This window comes from Triplophysa dalaica, chromosome 12 (genome assembly GCF_015846415.1).
Source record: "Triplophysa dalaica isolate WHDGS20190420 chromosome 12, ASM1584641v1, whole genome shotgun sequence".
Taxonomy (NCBI): domain Eukaryota; kingdom Metazoa; phylum Chordata; class Actinopteri; order Cypriniformes; family Nemacheilidae; genus Triplophysa; species Triplophysa dalaica.
The window spans coordinates 6,064,745-6,085,960 of NC_079553.1; the positions used below are offsets into that span (position 1 = coordinate 6,064,745).

General features: G+C 38.7%; 1 protein-coding gene across 1 annotated transcript in view; it reads right to left on the minus strand.

The window, feature by feature from the left end:
- The window catches only part of LOC130432648 (zinc finger protein 804B), a 73,923-nt gene extending 53,493 nt beyond the window's left edge, over window positions 1-20,430 (minus strand). The window contains 1 exon segment of the mRNA XM_056762123.1: window positions 20,103-20,430. Coding sequence (XP_056618101.1) covers window positions 20,103-20,216 — 114 coding nt within the window. The 5' untranslated portion in view covers window positions 20,217-20,430.
- Between the last annotated feature and the right edge of the window lie 786 nt (window positions 20,431-21,216).

Genomic DNA, 21,216 nt, shown 5'->3' on the forward strand with positions numbered 1-21,216 from the left:
AGAGCAAATAACATACTAGATTTGTGCCTCTAATGCTTTAAAAAGTGGAATGAAACATCAATTTGTATCCTATTTAGTAAAACCCCACGCTCTCACTAGAGATATATTTTCATCTATTTGGTGTCATTTTCGATCAGTGGTTTTCTTTTGCGTGAATACTGTAAAATAGAGGGGTTGAGACCGGCCATAAATCTGATGCTGGGAATAAGAGAAATGAAGCACCAATGCTAATGCCAGTGAAATTGCAGTTTTAGTGTGGTCAGGAGAATTGTGAACAAGGCATGACGCAGAGCAGGGCCTCCTGTGTACTCATAATGCGCTTGTACACTACAGACTCATCCTCAAGCTTTTAGAGATTCATCTGGGGCTTCATAGCTCTCTGCCTGCTAATGCATCAAAGGTGTCAATTCCTCCCTCTGAGCTCCAAAGAAACATCACAAATGTATTAAAGAGAGAGAGAGACAGAGATAGAAACGCAACATCAAGAGTTGGCATGATGCCAAGCACTAAAATCTTACGCCCATGCAGACAACAAATACGTACAGATATAGACTGGCAACCATACATTGAAGTGGCATTTACACAAGGATATACACACATAAGCATGTCCATGTCTACTACCTCCCTATTCAGGTGGTCAGTTGTGAAAAGAATCTTACACACTTTAAAGAGGCCTGTGCTTAGCGGAAACAGAAATAATGGGGAGTTGGCTGTAATGTTCTTTGGGGCTTATTTAAGGCAAGGCAAGGCAAGTTTATTTATATAGCACATTTCATACACAAGGGCAATTCAAAGTGCTTTACATAAAATGATTGACAGAAAGAAATAAAACGTATCTTTAAAATGCAAACGATTTAAGATAACAAATACTTTAGATTTTAAGAAACAATAAAACAGCAATAAAATTGATTAAAAATGTGAGTGTATATATAAAAATAAATTAGAAATAGAAGTGCAGTTGATGTAAACCAGCACAGTGCTCAGGTTGTGAATGCACAGCTAAACAAGTGTATTTTTAATCTGGATTTAAAAGTATCTACTGTTGGTGAACGTCTGATGTCTTCTGGAAGCAGATTCCAGCTACGGGTGGCGTTATGGCTAAACGATGACTCGCCCTGTTTTGAGTGAACCCTTGTTATCTCTAACTGACTTGATGCTGATGATCTGAGAAGTCTGTTTGGTTTATATTCAATGAGCATATCTGAGATGTATTTAGGTCCTAGACCATTAAGTGATTTATAGACAATTAATAATAATGTGATTATTATTATTAAGTTGATTCTAAAAGTAACTGGTAACCAGTGTAAGGACCTGAGTGATATACTCAGATTTTTTGGTTCTGGTCAGAATCCTGGCAGCAGCGTTCTGTTTGAGCTGCAGCTGTCTGATGGTCTTTTTGGGAAGACCTGTAAGGAGTCCATTACAGTTATCCACCCTGCTGGTGATGAAAGCATGGACTAGTTTCTCTAAATCTTGGCTTGAGACAAAACATCTGATTCTGGCTATGTTTCTGAGATGGTAGTAGGCTGATCTGCTTATTGCTTTGACATGACTGCTGAAACAAAGGTTGGACTCCAAAATGACCCCAAGATTTTTTACCTTGCTTTGTGTCTTTAGACCTCTTAAGTCAAGGTATGTGTTTACCTTGTTAGTTTCATCCTTGTTACCAAAAACAATGACTTCAGTTTTGTTTTTATTTATCTGAAGGAAGTTTTGACACATCCAGCTGTTAATTTCATCAATGCATTGGCAAAGAGAGTCAATAGGCCTGTAGTCATTGGGTGAGAGGGCTAGGTAGATTTGAGTGTCATCTGCATAGCTGTGGTAGGCAATTTGGTACTTTTTCATTATTTGGCCAAGTGGGAGCATATACAAATTAAAGAGGAGCGGAGCAAGAATTGAGCCCTGTGGAACACCAGAAGTCATGGGTGTCCAGTCAGATTTACGGTTGCCTATGTTCACATAGTAACCTCTCCCTTCAAAGTGTGACCCAAACCATTTATGTACCAACCCAGAAAGCCCTACCCAGTTTTCCAGTCTATGTAGGAGCATGGTGTGATCTACTGGGTCAAATGTAGTACTGAGATCTAGTAAAACCAGAACTGATATTTTGCCTGAATCAGAATTCAATCGAATATCATTAATTATCTTTATGAGCACTGTCTCTGTGCTATGATGCTGACAGAAACCAGACTGATAATTGTCCAGGTCGCCATTTAAGTTCAAGAATTTGGACAGCTGATTGAAGACAACCTTTTCAATGATCTTGCCAATAAAAGGAAGATTTGATTTTGGTCTGTAGTAAGACAGTAAGGTTTTGTCTAGATTGCTCTTTTTTAGAAGAGGTTTGACAACTGCCTTTTTTAGGGACTCTGGGAAAGTTCCTGGGAGCAGTGAGGCATTAACTATTTTTAGGAGGTTTGCTTCCAAACAGTTAAACACTCTTTTTAAAAAGGATGTGGGAAGTGTGTCAAGGCTGCAAGTTGACTCCTTAAGATGCTGTACCGTTTCCTCCAGGGTTTTGAGATCAATTGTCTGAAATTCAGACAAAGTTACTAATTTCTGATGTACTGGAGTCAGACTGACCTGACTGCCGCATGGAGTTTTGCTGATTTCCATTCTGATATTACTGATCTTTTGAAGGAAAAAAGTTGCAAACTCATTACATTTGTCATCAGACAGCATTTCCCTCGAAACTTGACTAGGGGGATTTGTTAGTCTCTCTACAGTTGCAAAAAGAGTGTTATTTATTTTGCAGTTTATAATGTTAGAGAAAAATTTCTGTCTAGCTTTGCCTAAGTCAACATTGAAGGCATGCAGACTGTCTTTATAGATGTTATAGTGAACTTCAATTTAGTTTTTTTGCCACATACGCTCAGCTTTTCTGCATGTTGTTTTCATGCTTTGTACTGCTGGTGTGTTTCTCCAGGGTCCTTTATGCCTGCCAGTTATCGCCTTGACCTTTACTGGAGCAATGGCATCGATAGCATTTTTAACTTTTGCATTAAAGATATCGAGGAGAACATCCATAGAGTCTGCAGATATACTTGATGACAATGAGCATTCATAAATAGCTCACTGGTGTTCTCATTTATGAATCTCTTTTTTATAGAGACGGTCTATCTTCAGTGGTAGGACTGATTGATATATCAAAGAAAATACAGAAATGATATTGTAAGCTGCCTGTTGGATTTAGAATTACGGGAATCATATTTGTTGTGATCGCACTGTACCAACAATGTCACACTGAGACACAAATAGCATATTGCCGTTGTCCTTCCATAACCTCGGATGTCCAAACAGATTTTCAGGAAATGGAACAAAACACTGTCCTTTCTGAAAGATGAAATACTGTGTTGTTAAAGTGGACAAGAACTTTTTAATACTTTTTATTGGTTAGACATTTGCAAAACCCAGTGACAAACATAAAGGGTGACTAATAATAATTCCAAGAAATATGGAGATACCAGGTTTCAGAAGGACGACAGCAGTATATAAAAATGTTGAATGCTGGTTTTTTTAATTGCTTTGAATGTTTTAAATGCAGTTACGACATCTTTTTTTTGTGAATTAGCTTGTCGAAAAATATTCAGTCTACATATTCTTCAGGTGTTTTACCGTATTTTTGGTAGGTATAAAATTGTAATACATTTTGGATTCAAATTAAAATAAGGTAACCTCAAAAATTATCTATCGCACCAACGACATAAAATATGTTTTCTGATTAAATGGAAATTGCATGCGTACAGTATGTGTGCCTACTCAACTTCCCCTATCTCATTCACTTTACTTCTCTTTCTCACACACGCGTACACCTAATGATTAGTGATTCTACGCCATCCTCATCATCGCTTTTATGTTTGTCAGCATCATAAACTGGCTCACCAGTGTTGTCTAGCCTGATCTGTTTCCCCTTCATAAACTCATCGTATTGACATTTCACAAGAGGATATATAAGGATTTTGTAGCCTATCTCTCTGATTAAAATAAAAGTCTCAAATAGTTCAAACTTGAGAGTTACAGAAACATACTATGTTTAATTTCCACCAAGCAGGTGTTTTTAAAAGCACAGGGATATGGGCCTAATAATCTTGGCATGCAGCACAAAATCAGCTGCAAAAACAGACAACTATTTTAATCTGCGCATTTATATTTAACTTGTGCGTTTTGAGCGAAGCTGCGATAGCGTTTTAAAATAATTCAGACATACGTGGAATTTGACTTGGACATACAGTCCAAAACCACAGCGCTGTGACGTTGTGAGCAGAGGTGGGTAGTAATGCACTACATTTACTACGTTAAATTTACTTGAGTATATTTCTAATAGAAAATCTTTTACTTCGTTACACTGCCTTCATTTAAAATATGCATTATAAAATGCGTTGTTTATTTCAAGGTTGTTGTCTCTTTTTATGGGCATTCCCGAGTGATTGATTCTTTTGGGTCGATTCTTTTGAAAGTGTAAATTGAACAATGGGCAAAACCGTTTGAATAGGTTCACGAATCAGTTCAAATGATTTGTTCAGTTCGCAGCACGATCTCTGAAACATATGAAGCGGCAGATTACTCACTCCTCGTAATTTTTAAAATAGTGACTTTTACTTGAGTAAAGCGTTCGGCTACTCGGCCCACCTCTGGTTGTGAGCAGCATTTTGTGTATTCATTTAGTAATGTGGCGCTAGCTTACAGAGCTGTTTGGGACAGGCATTTGAATGTCGCGTTTCATTTCCCAAAAAAACGTATAAACAATTTCAGCGGTAACAACATAAACAAACGTTATGTGGCTCAAACTTAACGTCCGGTAGACCTCTGCAAGGAATCAATAACTGTAGAGTATGAAATACAATTGAAATACAATCAAATATTAATATAAATGAATATAGATGAAATGTAAAATAAATTGTTATATAATAACCAAACACTGACAGCCAGCGTGTGCGTCCAATGAAACCATCTATTGACAAAATATCTTGTTGCTTTGATGCACCACGTCTGGATAGGAGTGTTAGGAGTGAATTTGCAAATACTGAAAACCTTGGGCCATGCAACTCTTTTGCATTTTCACATCATTTGTACATCAGCTTGCTTTAAATTGGAGTCTTGACTCTGTCAACTTCATTTTCCTCTTTCAATATGACTGTGTCAGCTCCTACAATCCTTATACAAGACCAGTGAATATAAACATAATTAGAATTTATTGGCCAGCTCTTGCAGCAAATGAGTGTGTATTGTGCAACAACAGGGTATTAGTCAATACTGGCAGGGCACACCTACGCCCACACTCAAGCAGATTTCTAAAAACGTACACATAATGTGGAGATCAGCAGAATTTGAAAGCAATTCACAAGCTTGACAGGCATGCAGAGTACCCTGCAGTAGAAACTGCAACTAGAAAACACTGCTACAGAGAAGCTATCTGACAGTAAAACAGAATAGCTCACATCACAGCCTCAATTTGTGATTGTGGCACTGGTGCTAATGATACACACTGCCCTACAGGTCCTAACCTCGTGTTGATTTAAATCACGTACTGCCATAGACTGTTTATGTAACAAGAACATATAATAATTTCATTTGATTGTTTCGACATACAGCAGGTCTAAATATGACTCAGGTGTCTAAGCGTGAGAAATGAAGGTTTTACCGATTTTCTGGTTATTATTCTGCCACAGACAAACGTAGAGGCGGGGGATGCGGAGTCACATCATGATATGACTTAGATCTCAAATGAAATTATATAACTGACATCTGCCCCAATGAGTCAGAGCGATTTTGTCGGATCTAGAAAACGGCACCGAGGAGTGCAACCCCGTTATTCACACATTATCTCGCAACATCTCAGAGCAGATCAGCATGGAATCCTCACAGAGGGCCAATGAGTAAACAAACCCACAGCTCTGAATACAAACACCTCCACACGCGCATGCATAGGTAAAGGGAACGGGAGCGTGTAATCTATGGTAATGACAGCCACCCACCCTGTGTGATGGAGTATTCCCAGACCTGACGAACAGAGCATCTCATCAGTCAGGATGCTCAGGCATTACTAATGGATGTGAGGGGGCAGAGAATGATTATAAGTGCTGTATTTTAGAGGGTGTGAGAACAGATATCTCCTCCTCGCTTGTGTATGATCAAGAACAGTTGAGATGAAACACATTCTGAAATTCAGTTTAAAAAGAAGTGATTCAAGTTTACCAGAACTTTATCACAAGTTAAAGAACACAATGTAAGCAGATCTGAAAATAGGTTATTAGGTTAGGAGAACAAGTGAAATAGAGAGACAGAAAGATATAGCTGCAAGCACAATTACGGGGCCAAGCGCACTGGTGGTTAACGCTTTGAAAAATTAGTGAATGTGTGGGACATACCTGGCTGGGGGGCATATCTTTTTGTGATACTTGCCAGCTAGTGTTCAAGAGACAGTCACCTCAAGAGCTAGAATTACGTAAATATAGGTTTAGAGAGAAATAAATTGAAGAACACATGAACTACATGAATGTTTGTAAGGCTTGGTTAAGAGATGATCTGAGCCATTTAATTCAAGATAAACTGTGCAGAAGTTTGAAGAAAATTGGTTCAAAATGATGAAAATAATATTATGAAACTGTTGGTGGTGCTAGAAGGTTTGAGAGAGAGAGACTTAAAAATGTCCGTATTGTACCAAATTTTTACAACCGTTTACCCTGTAGTTACGCTCTATAAGTCGCTCTCAGGCAGACAAAGAAAAAAAGAACAAAAAATTAAAATTAAGCTAAGCGACACACAATAGGTGCCTTTGCAATGTGGTGCCTGTCCCCTTAAAATATTGCTTCTACAAACCATGTGTGAAGGAGAGAATAATTCTGTACTTAATGTGGATGGCAACTGGGCTTTTTGTGCCAGGTTATTCATCTTAATGAAAAAGCGCTGCATACGAGGGCAGCTCAGAGACTTATCAGATGATTGAAGAGCCGATGCACTAATGCATTGAGGGTAGTTTTACCCAAACTGCTGTTTTATGTGGTTTTGGGCTGAATACCCACTGCAACTAAGGTCAACTAAAGAATATTGGTACCTGCGCATGTGTGTGTGTGTGTGTGTCAGAGAAACAGACAGGTCTGGGAGTGGATTTTACTGTTTTTCTGGTATTTCGCCGAGGGCAACATACACGGGAAAATAGGACCTCTTCTGCTGGTTCTTAAAACAACATAGAGAAACCAGCTGGTCTGTATGCACAGTCTCACACACAAACTCAATCACGCGCGTTTGGTTTTAATGACTCTGTTTGGGTTTATTTGTGTGAGCCTGATGACTATATTGTGTGTAACAGAATAGCTAATCAGACAAAATGTTCACAAACACACACGTCCACATGAAGAGATCCAATCAACACAGCACAGCAAATGCTCACGTTCATTAGACTAAAGGGAGCTCATCAAAGATTCTTCAACTTGGCATGCTAAACAAGGTTTTTCACCTAAAAATGAAAAGTCTGCCATTTACTCCCATAAACCCTCATATCTGAGCACAGAAGAAGGGATTTATTGAAATAACATACTTTTTTATTCATTGAAAGTAGATGGGGACCACTAAACAATTTGGGCATTCTGGTGAAGACTTCTTATTTTTAGCTTAATGTACATAGACACACACACACCAACAGACATACTCATTATGCACACACATGCAAGCACATAAAGTGTCTGATACATTTACAACTAGCCTAAGGCATTTTGCACACAAAATTAATGCAACTGAATGATGTAAATTTTTCATTTCTATGTAATTAAACATATTAAATAAGCAGTCACATTTCCAGAGGCAGCCACATAGAACTGAGTCAACATTCGACCTCAGATGTGTTGACACAGACATTATTAAAGACCACAGATATTGTGAAGATCTTATTCAACATATGAATCTGTGAATGATTTTAAATGTTTTTTACCTCATTATCCCTGTTATTTATGGTTTTCAGATCAAAGAATCCCCCCAACCCAACACCCCCCCCACCACATTTCAGCAATATGTTTACACAAACAGGATGTTATCTGAATCCACTCAAGGCAGTAAACAAGAGACAATCAATTGCCCCAAATGACATCTGAAACAAACTTTCTCTGATACACTGTGATACATTAATGGAACGTGATTAAGAAAGGTTCCTTTGCCAATATTAACACTTTACAAGTTAGGAGTATCTGTTTTGAAGTCAACATCATGGGGGGAAAAATGGGGTTATGCGAAAAACCTAAAGGGAATACACAAAGGGAGGCACCAAAACATACTTTTTAAAATTTCTAATAAGAGCTAACACCTAAGCTCATTCTTATTTGACATTTCTTCATTTGTAAAGAAACCAAAACATTTTATTCTGTTTTGGATAATTTTTTACTTTTGACATAATTGTGTTAGAAATATATGATATATACTGTAAATAATAAATTCTGCTCATTTCTCACACAGGCGTTGCCAGAGAGAGAAGTCCTTCATAGTCGATCATTCTCATGGTCAGATACTGGCTCTTCCTGTCTGCCCTTGTCTATTGACCTTAGTCCAAATATATAGATGATCTTAAATAAACAATTAAATTGACTTGGAAATGAGGACAGAACTGAATACATAAAACACATGCAAATATCACGCACCCCCCAGGATGCTGCTGTCATTGTAACCTTGACCTCATGAATTTGACAGTGCTCGAAGCTGTGCATTGTAGTCCAGTGGATGCCTTCGAGTCAGCATGGATAAAAACTGTAAGTAATGTATCACTCTGTGAACTGCTAATGTACTAATGAAGCTGGAGGGAAATAACACCATCCATTGAAACAATATCATAATTAAAGTACTAACAGGGATGAAAATGTTTCAGGAAAAATACAAATATTGAACCCCATTGAGAAACTGATGATAGTCGAATAAGCTTACAGTCATAGCAGACGTACAGTGAATGCGGTTTTATCAAATGGAGCTAAAGCAAAAATACAATGTCAAATATATTTCAATCCATATTAACTGCATCAACTATAAACTACACGGCACTTTAAATTAAATCACGACAAAACAAGGCAGTGTTGTAATTCCAAGCAGAACCAGGGATGTTAATCATAAATCAATTATAATTGAATACATTAAGAGTATCAAACGTCAACTAATCAATTTCAGAACAAGTTGACACGGTATTCATTCATGCATTGGACAAAACCCTGCTTATATACAGTAGTCGTCCGGCATTATACTGCACACTGCTGTTAGTGTACTGCATTACATAACACAGGGGCGACTCTTGTCTTGTAAAAATAAAGCTTGACATATTCAGACTTTAGTGTGTTATTCTGTAAACAAAGATTATGCTCACTGCAAACAGTATTTGTTACAGTACAACATGAGATGCATCCTTGTCGGCCCCTCTGCATTGTATCAATAGAGCAATGTCTTGACACCTTCACAGAGCGTATTGGACTGGCATTATTTATTTATTTTAAACAATAATGATTACACACCTCTCCTTTAAAATTTAACAATAATTCATTTAAATAACAACTAGGACAAATTCTTAAAACACTAAGCTAGTTTTTTGGCCCTTTTGTGTACTTGAGAAGAGGGGGGGTGAAGCGTTTCAGAGGGGTTAGTAAGGGGCCAAAGAAATGAATACCTGTGTTTACCTTTTTGTGCTATAATAGAATTCTTTCTCATCATGTTGATCAGGCTAAGCTGTGATTACGGCCAAGCGCCACATAGCCACACATACAAATAAACAATAAGACTTTCATCAGTATTCCAACATTCCTGTCTGAGAAAGGCAGACAGGACAGGAGACAGGAGCAAACAAGCAAAGCATGAGCTGTAGTCATGCATGAAATCTCTCCAGGAGATCAAAATTCCAAGTTATATAGTTGTATACTGACTGAATGAGTTTAATAACACAGTGTGAAGAGCTAATAATACAGTCCATAATCGACAAACACGTACACATTACTTCTGAAACGTGTGTGTGGTTGGGTGCACTGTTTATAGGCAACCCTGTTCACTAATGCAATAAACACCAGCAGGATATTTCCTAAGAGACTGCTTGAGTGTGTTTTGATTTGATCAATACAGGCGCTCACTTAGCAGCATGACATCAGGATAGTTCTCTGACTCCCTCTGTCCCTGTCATCTCTGTTATTTTCATACATATTAATGGGGTCATATGACACGGCTACAACTAATATTAACGTTTGTTTTAAATGTAATGCAATGTGTATACATGATTTAAGGTTAAAAAAACCCGCTATACTTTCCAATTACAGTGCATGTTTGTATCTTCTATTTGCGTGCCTCTCTGAAACGCGCAGATTTTTTACAAAGCGCAACGCTCTGAACAGCGAGGTGAGCTATGATTGGCCAGTTAAACAGTGCGTAGTGATTGGTCAAATACTGCAAGCATATGATGGAAATGTAACGCCTCTTAGCATATTTGGAAGATCGGGTTCCAAAGCAATTGTACTGACAGGTACGTCCACCTTCCTTTTGAGTATACATTTGGGCAGTCTTAGTCAAATCATACCATGAACTAACATAGATTTGAGGGGGTGTGGTTACACAAGGCATTTTAGACAGGTCTGGGTAAACATTCGCTTTTAGATAGAACAGATTTTTTGCTCCGACAGTTTATTTTTTGGCGGCATCTAGTGGTGAGTTTGCGAATTGCAACCAATGGCTCACTCAAGCCCTTTCGAAGCTCAATAGAGGCCAAGAGAGGGTTAAGATGTAGTCACATTTTCTTTCCTTCGTCCGAAAGAGATAACATATTTACAGAGCAGTTCATCTGTTCAGACCAACTGTAGAAACAACATGGCGACATGTCAACAAAATTATGTAAGGGGATCCACGCTGTATGTAGATAGAAATCTGTCATTCTAAGCTGTGAAAAACATAACACGTCTTTATACACCTCCAAACACATAGTTGTGTATATGGTATTGCATTTCTGTCACTAGATCCTCTAAAAAACAACACATTGGTACTTTAAAATTGATTTTTTTGTGTTCTACTGAAGAAAGAAAATCATATAGGTTTGAATGACATAAGGGTGAATAACTGATGACAGACTAACAGACAGACTAAAGTTTCATTATGCCAGTATTCCCTGGTTGTTTGTTTGTTGTCTGGTGTCGATTGCGGAATGGACCGGGTTGGACCTGCACGGTTTCGTCGGGTGGGGGTTCCTGGGTCGTGGCTGGTGGGCTCTGCCTGTTCTTCATGGACGTTTGCTCAGTGGCTTTTGATCGGGGTCACTGAGTGCAGCTATGACACGTCAGAGGAGATCTGGCCCTCCCGGCTGATCCTGGTTTCTCCCAAGCTTTTTTTTTCCCTGCATTTATTCATCATTGGAGTTTGTGTTCCTCGTCATAGTAGGGCAGTGTTGGCATGCTCACCGGGAAACTGTATTTATTCATTACATATTATTTATTAGAATGATCTTGATTGGTCTATAGACACCATTCACTGTGGTGTGTTTTACCTTTCTGTGTTTTTCAGTTTTTCGTATTTTCTCCTGTAAAGCTGCTTTGGAACAATGCACATTGTGAAAACCGCTATGCAAATAAATTGAATTAACCCTTTAAGCAATTTCACAGAAAATGTTCTTTACACTCTTTCCTGGCCTTTGTAGAAATAGAATGTAGACAAATTTCTGTAAAATTGCTTAACTTATTAACTGTGTCTGAGCGCCTCCAGACTTGAGGTCATGCCACTGATTACCAAACACAGAGTTATACAGGCTGGTTTGTGAACTGCGGAGCGGTGATAAGGTGATAAGTGCAGGATGATGGCAGTGTTTGATTAGACTGCCTATAGGATCAGCCTGTAAGCTTTTTGGTGGTTGCTGTGGAAATGCAACAATTGATGTTGTCAACACATACTTATGGCTTTTAAAATATGTTGTGAGGAAAACAGGTTTCCTTAGAAACATGTATGTCTGTCTGTCTGTCTGCCTGCCTGTGTCTGTGTAATACTGAAAGAAAGTGTAAAACCAACTGCTATAAAGTATTGTCTAGGGAGACAGAGCAGAGTTTGAAATGTTTGGTATTGGCCCAGCAAATTGAAGCGTGGCTTATTTTAGTGTCTGTAATAAAGACGAGAATGGGAAAAGCATGAATAATTTCATCATTAAGCAGCTCATTGTACTGTTTGGGTAGTAAGAAAAACAGAGAAAGTGCCCCCCCCCATCTCTCAAAATTTCAGAGGGATATTATTTTGTTTTCGCTGTATTAAATTTACCCTGTTACAGTCTTATCAGCTGAATTAAAATGGGCCTGCTTGTTGTTCCATCACTGTATTCCTCAACTTCTCGCTTTTCTGTTTTTGTTTCCATTGAATGAACACGCACATAGACAAACACACACACACTTAGAACGGACAGACACACAAACACACACAATGAAATCTTTTAGTCCATCAACTATTGACAGTCACAGAAAGGATAATGCACATAAAAACCTCTCTCTCTTTTAATGTGTTCATTTTGTGTTATTGCGTGGCTTAAAGCCTGTTCACCTTGTCCTGGCATTAAACGGATGTCTGTTCTTTTGAGTTACTAGATCTCAAAAACAACTGCAAGAATACATTCCTGACAACACACTTCTTCAGGGATAAAGGTACAGGAGAGAAATCATGCAAATTCAGTGTACTATCGGATTGTTGACTGAAAATGCACACATCATGCATCTTGCACACGTTTTGTTCTGATGCCCCGTGATCCAAACAATCTAAAGCAGTTAACCTGCATGTGTTTTTGATTTAGACGGGTCAGTGACCTGCATTTGTCTGACACATGACGCATGGCCGCCAGGTAATAACAGCCTTTCATTCTTGTTTACGGTCATCATCACAGGACAAAAAAAACACAGACACATTTGTTTTTCTATTATGGCGAAGACTTTCCATTGTTTTTATACTGTGCTAATGGTATTTTAAGTGTCCTAATCATAGCCCTCACAGAAACCATTAAGACAAAATTAGGTGTGTTTATTAAGCAGTTTTCCTCATTGGGACCATTGACTGGTCTTCACAACATAGGCAAAACCTGTCCTGCTCTCCATATACTCCAGCACCACACAGCGTTACCCAGAGGGACGTTTTATTACCCTCTAGTTGCTTTTTTATAACACGAGAGACTTGATGTTTGCAGTTATGTTTTAAGTATCAGCCTAAATGTCTCTCATGTTTTTTTTCTACAGTTCCTAATGTGCAATAAAATAAGACATAAATGAAGCAACTGTTGTCATATGGTAAGAGAACACAGCTATAAAATGAATACAATTCATGGGCTTTTGTCCTGGAGACTTTTGGGTTCAGGGGAAGTTTTGGGGCTCAAATAATTGACTTTTGAACGCAGGTTTTGAGACATTGTCAAGATCTTTTCCGAAAGCCGGACAAGTCAGATGACTAGTAACTTTTTCTCAGCATCGCAACAGCAGGAGACTGGCATTTAGGAGAAATAATGGAGACATAACAGAGATCTCATTTGTGATTTTACTTCACTCATGCTTATCCTAAATCATTTGTTATCAAAAATCTGGTTTATCGAGAGAACCGCAACCTTCACTTCTGGCAATGTTATCCCCATGACAACAGACCCACGGTGGTAACTGAGACAATCTGCCTCCCCACCTCACTCCACCGAGGAGTTACTACAAACACACAACAATAAAACAATACAACAACACACGATTTCAAACATACCCACAAAATAACTACCCTGTCATTTTCTAAGTCATTTTTCCCTCTGTTTTTCATCATTATCACTCTAACACAATGTTTTTGGCGGATTGAGATAAATTAATGATAATCTGTGTTTGGATGTCTTGTTTGTCAGCATCAAATTTATTCATCAAATGAAGCCTATTATTAACAGATGTTCCTCGGAAAAGATTTTCCCAGAATGGAAGAGTCACCTTAGAGATAAACATGAATGTTGTACTCCCTCTCTCCCGCTCGCACGCTCATATAATCTCTCCTCTAGAGCCATTTGGAAACACTTACAGCCCATTAACAATCATTCCTTCTGATTAGAATGGCCTTTGAGTGCCCGGACAAATAGCTTTCAAACATCTTCTAAAAATTCTCAAGTCATTCAGACTCATGTGTGTAAGCCGTTTTCCTGCACCCAGCGCGTTCTCTCATTCCCTTTGTCTCGACTCACTAAAAAGAGGCTTTTGAGCAGTGAGATACTTTAAGCAATGTCAGCCTGAGGCACTCTCTCTCTCTCGTGTACTTGTGCGTTCCATCTTTCACCTCACCTTACTATTAATTCAATAGCATAACTACAATAAGTCAGTGCCATTAATGAACATCCAATTCTGCCTGCAGCTGGAAAACAATGTGGATTCTCTTCTATTGTTATATCTTCCTACGCCATGTCAAGATTTCTTTAATTTATATAAAAAAGCACAAACATTTCAGAGCCAAGGGATTGTTCCCTGAGCTGATGCCGGCCTACAGAATGTGTCTATCAGTGTAAGATCCCCTCTTTGCTCTCACAAAGCATTTAAAGGCACATTAATGAGTTGTGTGTCGTGTGAAAATGTCTCCATAATGTGTTTAAAAGTACAGGTGCATCGGCGCGCTACCTGAATCTTGGTGTGTTTGCTTGTGTTTATGTTTCTGCACAGTAAGCCAAAAAGAGAGAGTGATTCATTAGCCTTTCCTGTGTGATTAGAGTTCCTCGGCTCTGTTAACGTCAGGACCCAAACACAAAGAGTTTCAGACAGGCAAACGCTGTGGATGGCCGTGGCCAGGCCTGGGGCTGAATATTAAACGATGTCTGCAACAGACCATTAGTGCAGCAACAGAGCTAACCCTGCTCAAAAAGAGCTGAGCTAAGTACAGCAGTAGCCACCGATTATCACAACTACTGTAATCATTAATACGCCACTGAGAGAGAGAGAGAGAGAGAGAGAGAGAGAGAGAACCAATAAAGTTACAGCATAACCCCTTAAACTTTATTATTAAGCATATACCTGATGACTACTGCTGCCAAAAGGTCTCAAATCTCTGTATGCAAGGTTTCTATCTGATGTCTGTTTTATCACTGAGCTGCAGAATCAATTCCTATATGTGAGATATAAAAGCTGGTTCACTGTACGAATATAAAGGACATGCCGACGTTCATGAACATCTAAAAAAGGTACAATGTGTAATTTTTTGCAGGATCTATTGACTGAAATGCAATATAACACACATGTGTTCAGAGGTGTATAAAGACCTTACATAACGAAGCTTTATGTTTTAATTACCTTTGAATGAGCTATTACTATATACATAGAGCCCGGGTCCCTTTACATGGAATTCGTCATGTTGTTTCTATAGTAGCCCTAAACGGACAAACTGATCTAAAAATGCTATCTCCTTCGGCAAAGAAGCAAAAACGTGACGACATCTTAGTCCTGTGTCAGCCACCGTAGTGCTTCGAAAGGGAGGGGTGGAGTAAGCCGTTGGTTGCAAATTGCAACCTCAACACTAGATGCTTCTAAATTTCATACACTGGACCTTTAACTTGTGGTTGGGTCAAATAGCTGATTTTTTTAAACAAATGTATGAATGAGAGAAAAAAAAAGAAAGAAGAGGTTAATAAAATGTGAAACTGTGTGGAGATGGAGTGTGTGTGCTAGTGTGTTGAGCAACAGCCCTGAGCACTGCACCCAGAACCATAGGAACACCTGCTCCTTGTTTATTTATTAATTTTGGCAGCGTGTCAAATGAAAGTTGCAGCATCACTGATAGCACGTTCCTTGGCAACTATTAACTATAAAGGCCATTAAGTTGCTTCACATAAGTTGACTGGCAGCAGTTCAACAATGTTTAAGTAGCAGTAACAATTAACAGAAATCGTTCCTGTAGATAAGCAATGAAATAGCTTTGCTAACAAATGAGGTATTGGTTTTCAAAAGAGCTTGACATTTTCTGACCGATTCATTAAAGGTCATCTGGGTGGATCAGGTAAAACATCATCTGATTGACTGCTCCAATCTACTTTCTGTTATTTCACCAGACCAGGCATAAGAAGCACAACACTCAGAGATGAACGTAAAAGTGAATTTTAAAATTACAAATCTGACCCTGGACGACAATACCAGTCTTAAGGGTCAATTCATCGAAATTGAGATTTTTACATCATATGAAAGCTGAAGAAATAAGCTTTCTATTGATATATGGTTTGTTAGGATAGGACGCTATCTGGCGGAACAACAACTGTTTACAAAGCTGGAATCTGAGGGTGCAAAAAAGCTAAATATTGAGAAAATCACCTTTGAAGTTTTTATTCCGAGGCACTGTAGCAGGCCATCCACTCACAAAAAACGTTTTTATACATTAACGGTAGGAAATTTATTAAATATCTTCATGGAACATGATCTTTACTTAATATCCTAATGTTTATTGGCAAAAAAGAAAAATCTGTAATTTTTACCTCTGCAATGTATTTTTGGCAATTACTAAAAACGTTCCTGTGCTCCTCAAGACTGGTTTTGTTGTCCAGGGTAACAAATGATTTTGATAAAGGGATAGGTCACTCGAAAATGAAAATTGCACCCTCTCGTCATTTCAAATGTGTATAGCTGTCAAAGAATATTGGTAACCCATTGACTTTCTTCAATATCTTCTTTTTTTTACTGCAGAAGAAAGAAAGTCACACAGGTTTGAAATGACACGAGGGTGAGTAGATGATGACAAAATTTTCATTTTAGGGTGAACATCACTTCAAATTCATGTATTTAAGTATTTTACTACAACAATCAAAATAAGTCTTTGGTCATTTTTTTAGAAGCATAATTCAGTAGTGGTATTAGCTGTTGCTTTATATAATCATAGACTATGATACAAAAAATATTTTTTGAATTTTAGCAACAAATTTGTCTTCTACTGTACAAAACTGAACAATCTGCCCTCAAAAATAAATAATTATTTTCAAATATGTTCTAAAACACGCCCCCATATAGCTATAACAGATATCAGAATCTTGAGGAAGTATCTAATACTCTATCTCAACTGCACCCAATACAATCTGACAAGCTACTTCACTCTAACGCAATAGCTGCGATGTTCAATCTAATTCAAACTCATTGCCCTTGCAAACACGCTGTGTCTATCTCACACACTCTTAAAATATGCCTCTCTTCAGTGCATGCGTGTTTGTAATCGTGGTATGAGATGGCAGTTTGGAATGCAAACTGGGTCCCTGCCGAATCCAGACATCAAACATCCACACAACATCCTGGGTGGAGTGAAGAGGAAATAACCCAGATACTGAGCGAGTTCAGCTTAAGATCTGTTGGAGCTTCTCCACATGGAGCGATGATGCAGCCCCGTAAGACAAACGTGATGGTGCAGGGTGAACCGCAGGGCATATGAACAGGTGTTGACTGCTGCTGATTCTAAATAAGTACTCTGGGACTCATTCCAGTTCAATGAGTTGAACACGAGACACTGATGGTGAACATTTTGGTAAGGTTTTGTTTGTGTCTTAGGGATACGCCACAAGACACTGGAAGATGTTGCTGTTTTTCTGATTTAATGGTTTTTCTGATCAGTTTCTGTACAAAATCTCCCATAACATTAAGGACAGTTATCTGCGTGCTAGTTGCGAGGAGAAAGAACCTGAATTAACCCCTTCAGACAAAAAAACGGGCAACTCTGCACCAGTGAGGTGCCCTCTAGTGCTGGACTGGGGAACAACAAGCACTTAACTTTCGCATATCTAGGGGGATGTTTGTCTGCTGGAAAAAAATAAAAAATATTGGAAACAAGTAAACAAACTAACAATAAGAAAAATAGAAAACATATGTGAGGTCTCAGTTCCACATATGCTTCATCCTCCATAATATCAGGGCGCATTTCCTACTACTATAAACCAACGTGTGTCTTTGTTCTGGTAAATGAGAACGGTTCCCACATAGCTCGCTGTTGGCCTCAAAAGCTCTTTATCTTTTTACACAAAGCACCAGAGTCAGAACTGGCAGTCTAAATGTTGCATATGTACCACACTGTCAATATACAACAAGAACATGTTTAGGTAAGGTAAAAGACTGTTGGAATAGCCAAAATGATTTATTGCATATCTGACATATTGAAAGCATGGCTTTGCAACATAAACAAAAGATAATTAATGGGTGGGATGTGATGTAAGACAATGGAGGCTGTCAGTCATAGCAGCTGAGAAAACCGAGCATGTCATTCTGAAGTCAGTAGGCTAGTCTCAGTGTGTGTGTGTGGGGGGGGGGGTAGAGTTAGAGTGAACATGGCACTCTGATTTAAGATGGAGCAAATGCACCTTTCACAACAGCTGCTCTGAAATTACCCATCAAAACCATCACCAGAAGCCCAGCTTCATTCCAATCAGCCTGCATTGCCTGTCCGTCCTGTGGGGCTCGGGTCGTGCAGAAAGCAAACACTCACACACAGAACACAAACAAGTACACACTTACATACTTTCTTATACCAACTACTTACAAAGTAAAAGAGGAATAAGTCAGATTTGGATATTAGGGTGTGTTTTTGATTGACTGTCTATATTATGACATGATTTTCTCGACAGGAAAATGTCTGGATTAAATATAAAATGTGGACAAACACAAATATAGAGTATGCACATGCACAAGCTTGGTCGAAATTAAGCATGTGAAAGTAGAGGAGAGAATGTTGCTGGCAGAGAAGACAATAGAGTCTGAATGAGAAAAATGCCAGAGCAAAACAAAAATGTTTCTCAGCAATTTTTCATACCTTGTTGTATCTCTTGGTACTGTTTGCCATTATTTAAACTGACTGTACCAGCACCAAAAGGAAAACTTGTTTACAAAGATCGTGATTTGACTCTTAAACATTAATCTACTTGTCGTAATCCAATATTTCTAAATTGATTGGGACATAATCTGTGTATATTTAACTTGATATACTTTATATACAAAAAAGGTGCTCACGATGCCACAGAAAAACCTCTTTTGTCTAAATGGTTCTATAAATAACCTTTAGCATCCAGACAACCTTTCTGTTCAAGGCTCTTTGTGGCGAAAAAAGGTTCGTTGGGTTATAAAAAGGTGAAAAAAAAGGCTCTTTAAAACCCTAGACTGAATGGTTCTTTGTGAAACCAAAAATGGTTCTCTTACTGCATCGCTGTGAATAACCTTTAAAGCACCTTGATTTTGCAGCGGGTTTCACTTATACATATACAGTTTACTTTCATTTCCATATTTCCTAGATTTTAGAACCTCACAACAAATAACAACAAATAATAAGAAAATAAATCAACAAAATATAAATGTTAAAATCACCAGTGAAGCAAGCCAAGGATCCCCAACGCATTACCTATCTATGTGCATCCCTACACCATGTACTGTTGGAATAACTAAGAGATGAGCACATAGACGCTCATCCTGGAACAGTTGCAACTGATTTGTTCAGACCCTGACCTGCAGTGAGTGAGCGGTTCCCTCTTTAAGTATTTATTTCAGTGCCCAAGAGTGTCATAGTAGTGCTTAAGGTCAAAGTTAACAATACGGCTCAAAGTCTTAGTTTAGAGCACTTGTCTGAACAAGCTATGAGCTTTGCAGAGCATAACCTCACATCATTCTTTGTTAGGGGGTCTGTCTGCAATATAAACATGCTCCATATCACTGGTAACACTTCACAATAAAGATCAATGCATTGTCTAACAAGAACTAACATTACATAATACATTTATTTAACTTAGTTCATATTAATTTACAAGTACATTTTTAAAGTCAAATTTACGCAGAGTAAACTAACATGATCAACTTGTTTGGCATTAACTAACTAACTAATAAATATTAATAAACGGTAAAAAATCTTCCTAAAAGTGATTTTTACATGTAAATTACAGCTTGTGAAAATTGTGCGAATGCTCTATTAGCTTCGTGAACTCAATCTGATCCTATTCACCCGTGAAACAATCTTCCCACTTCATCCAAAACTACTATGTCCACTTTAAGAGTCATTTCGAACAAAAACATCATTGCACTACTCAAAAAGCATGTAAGAATGTAACCGATGAAGATACATACGCGTTACGTTTTTTTGCAATTAAAAAGCATTGGCGTCAGCAGTGCGATTGAACACATTACCGGTGATTCGCCTCCGGTGCTTTTGCACAGCGGACCCCGGAAAACTCCTTTGATGCTCCGGTAGTGGCCATTGCTGAGGTGCGTGGAGCTGATCACAAGGTAGTAGCACGCCATCCGGTGCAGCGTCACCCATGAGCTGGCTCCAGGGATGAGCAGACGAGCAAGTTGCTTTGAGGATGATCACTCAGAGCTCGAACCGTCAGGAAGTCGCCGGAGGACTTGAAAATGTTGGCTTAAAAAAGCTCGAAAGCCAGTCCGATCGATGCACTAGATGGAGTTGCGATATCCACTGAGATTATCTCATCGTATTGTTTGTGAAATACTAACTGTCGGCGGTTGTATTGTCCGACACTTTATGTTTCTTTACAAAAAGACACAAACACCCGCTCACCCGTCTGACAGCTCAAACGCCGGTATCGGAGCGGGACGTGATGTTGCGAGGATGTCTGAAATATAACCACTCAAATGTTCAATGCTTTTTAACCGCGATACAGAAAACATCACTGAGGTCATGTCGTGTTTAAAAGTCATGAGTGTTGGAAAAACAATCGGTATGTGATACTTTCAGTCCGTCTCGTTGAAAGTTCTTAGTCTTCTGTGTCAACTCTCCCAAGAATGCTCCTCAACTCACTGGAAATCTGATGGAAGATCCCACATCCCTGCGCTGCAACAATCTGCGCTCTGCGCGGAGACCAAATGAGCGTAAGGCTGAGGTTTCCTTCACTCTCTCTCCCGCTCTCTCTCTGGTGGAGGGATTTGAGAGAGAGTAATGATGCTTTCAACAGAACGTGGGCAGTTTAGCCAGCATAAGAAAATACACCTTCAGTCCTTCACACTGCACAATGTACAGTAATGCACATTTTGGTGCATTTGGCAGACGATTTCATCCAAAGCGATTTAAAGTGCACGTAACCTACAGTCCTGTGTGTTTTACGCAATGCTCTGCGAACTGTGCTAAACTTGCACTTTACGTTATCTTTAAACGCGAGATTTTCTGGGCGTGAGACGTATTCATTTGATATGGTCCGCTCCTGTAATGGCCTATTAAGCACCTGGTGAGCAAATGCATTTCAAATAAACTGATTGACGTGTCAAATTAATTAATTGGAAATGT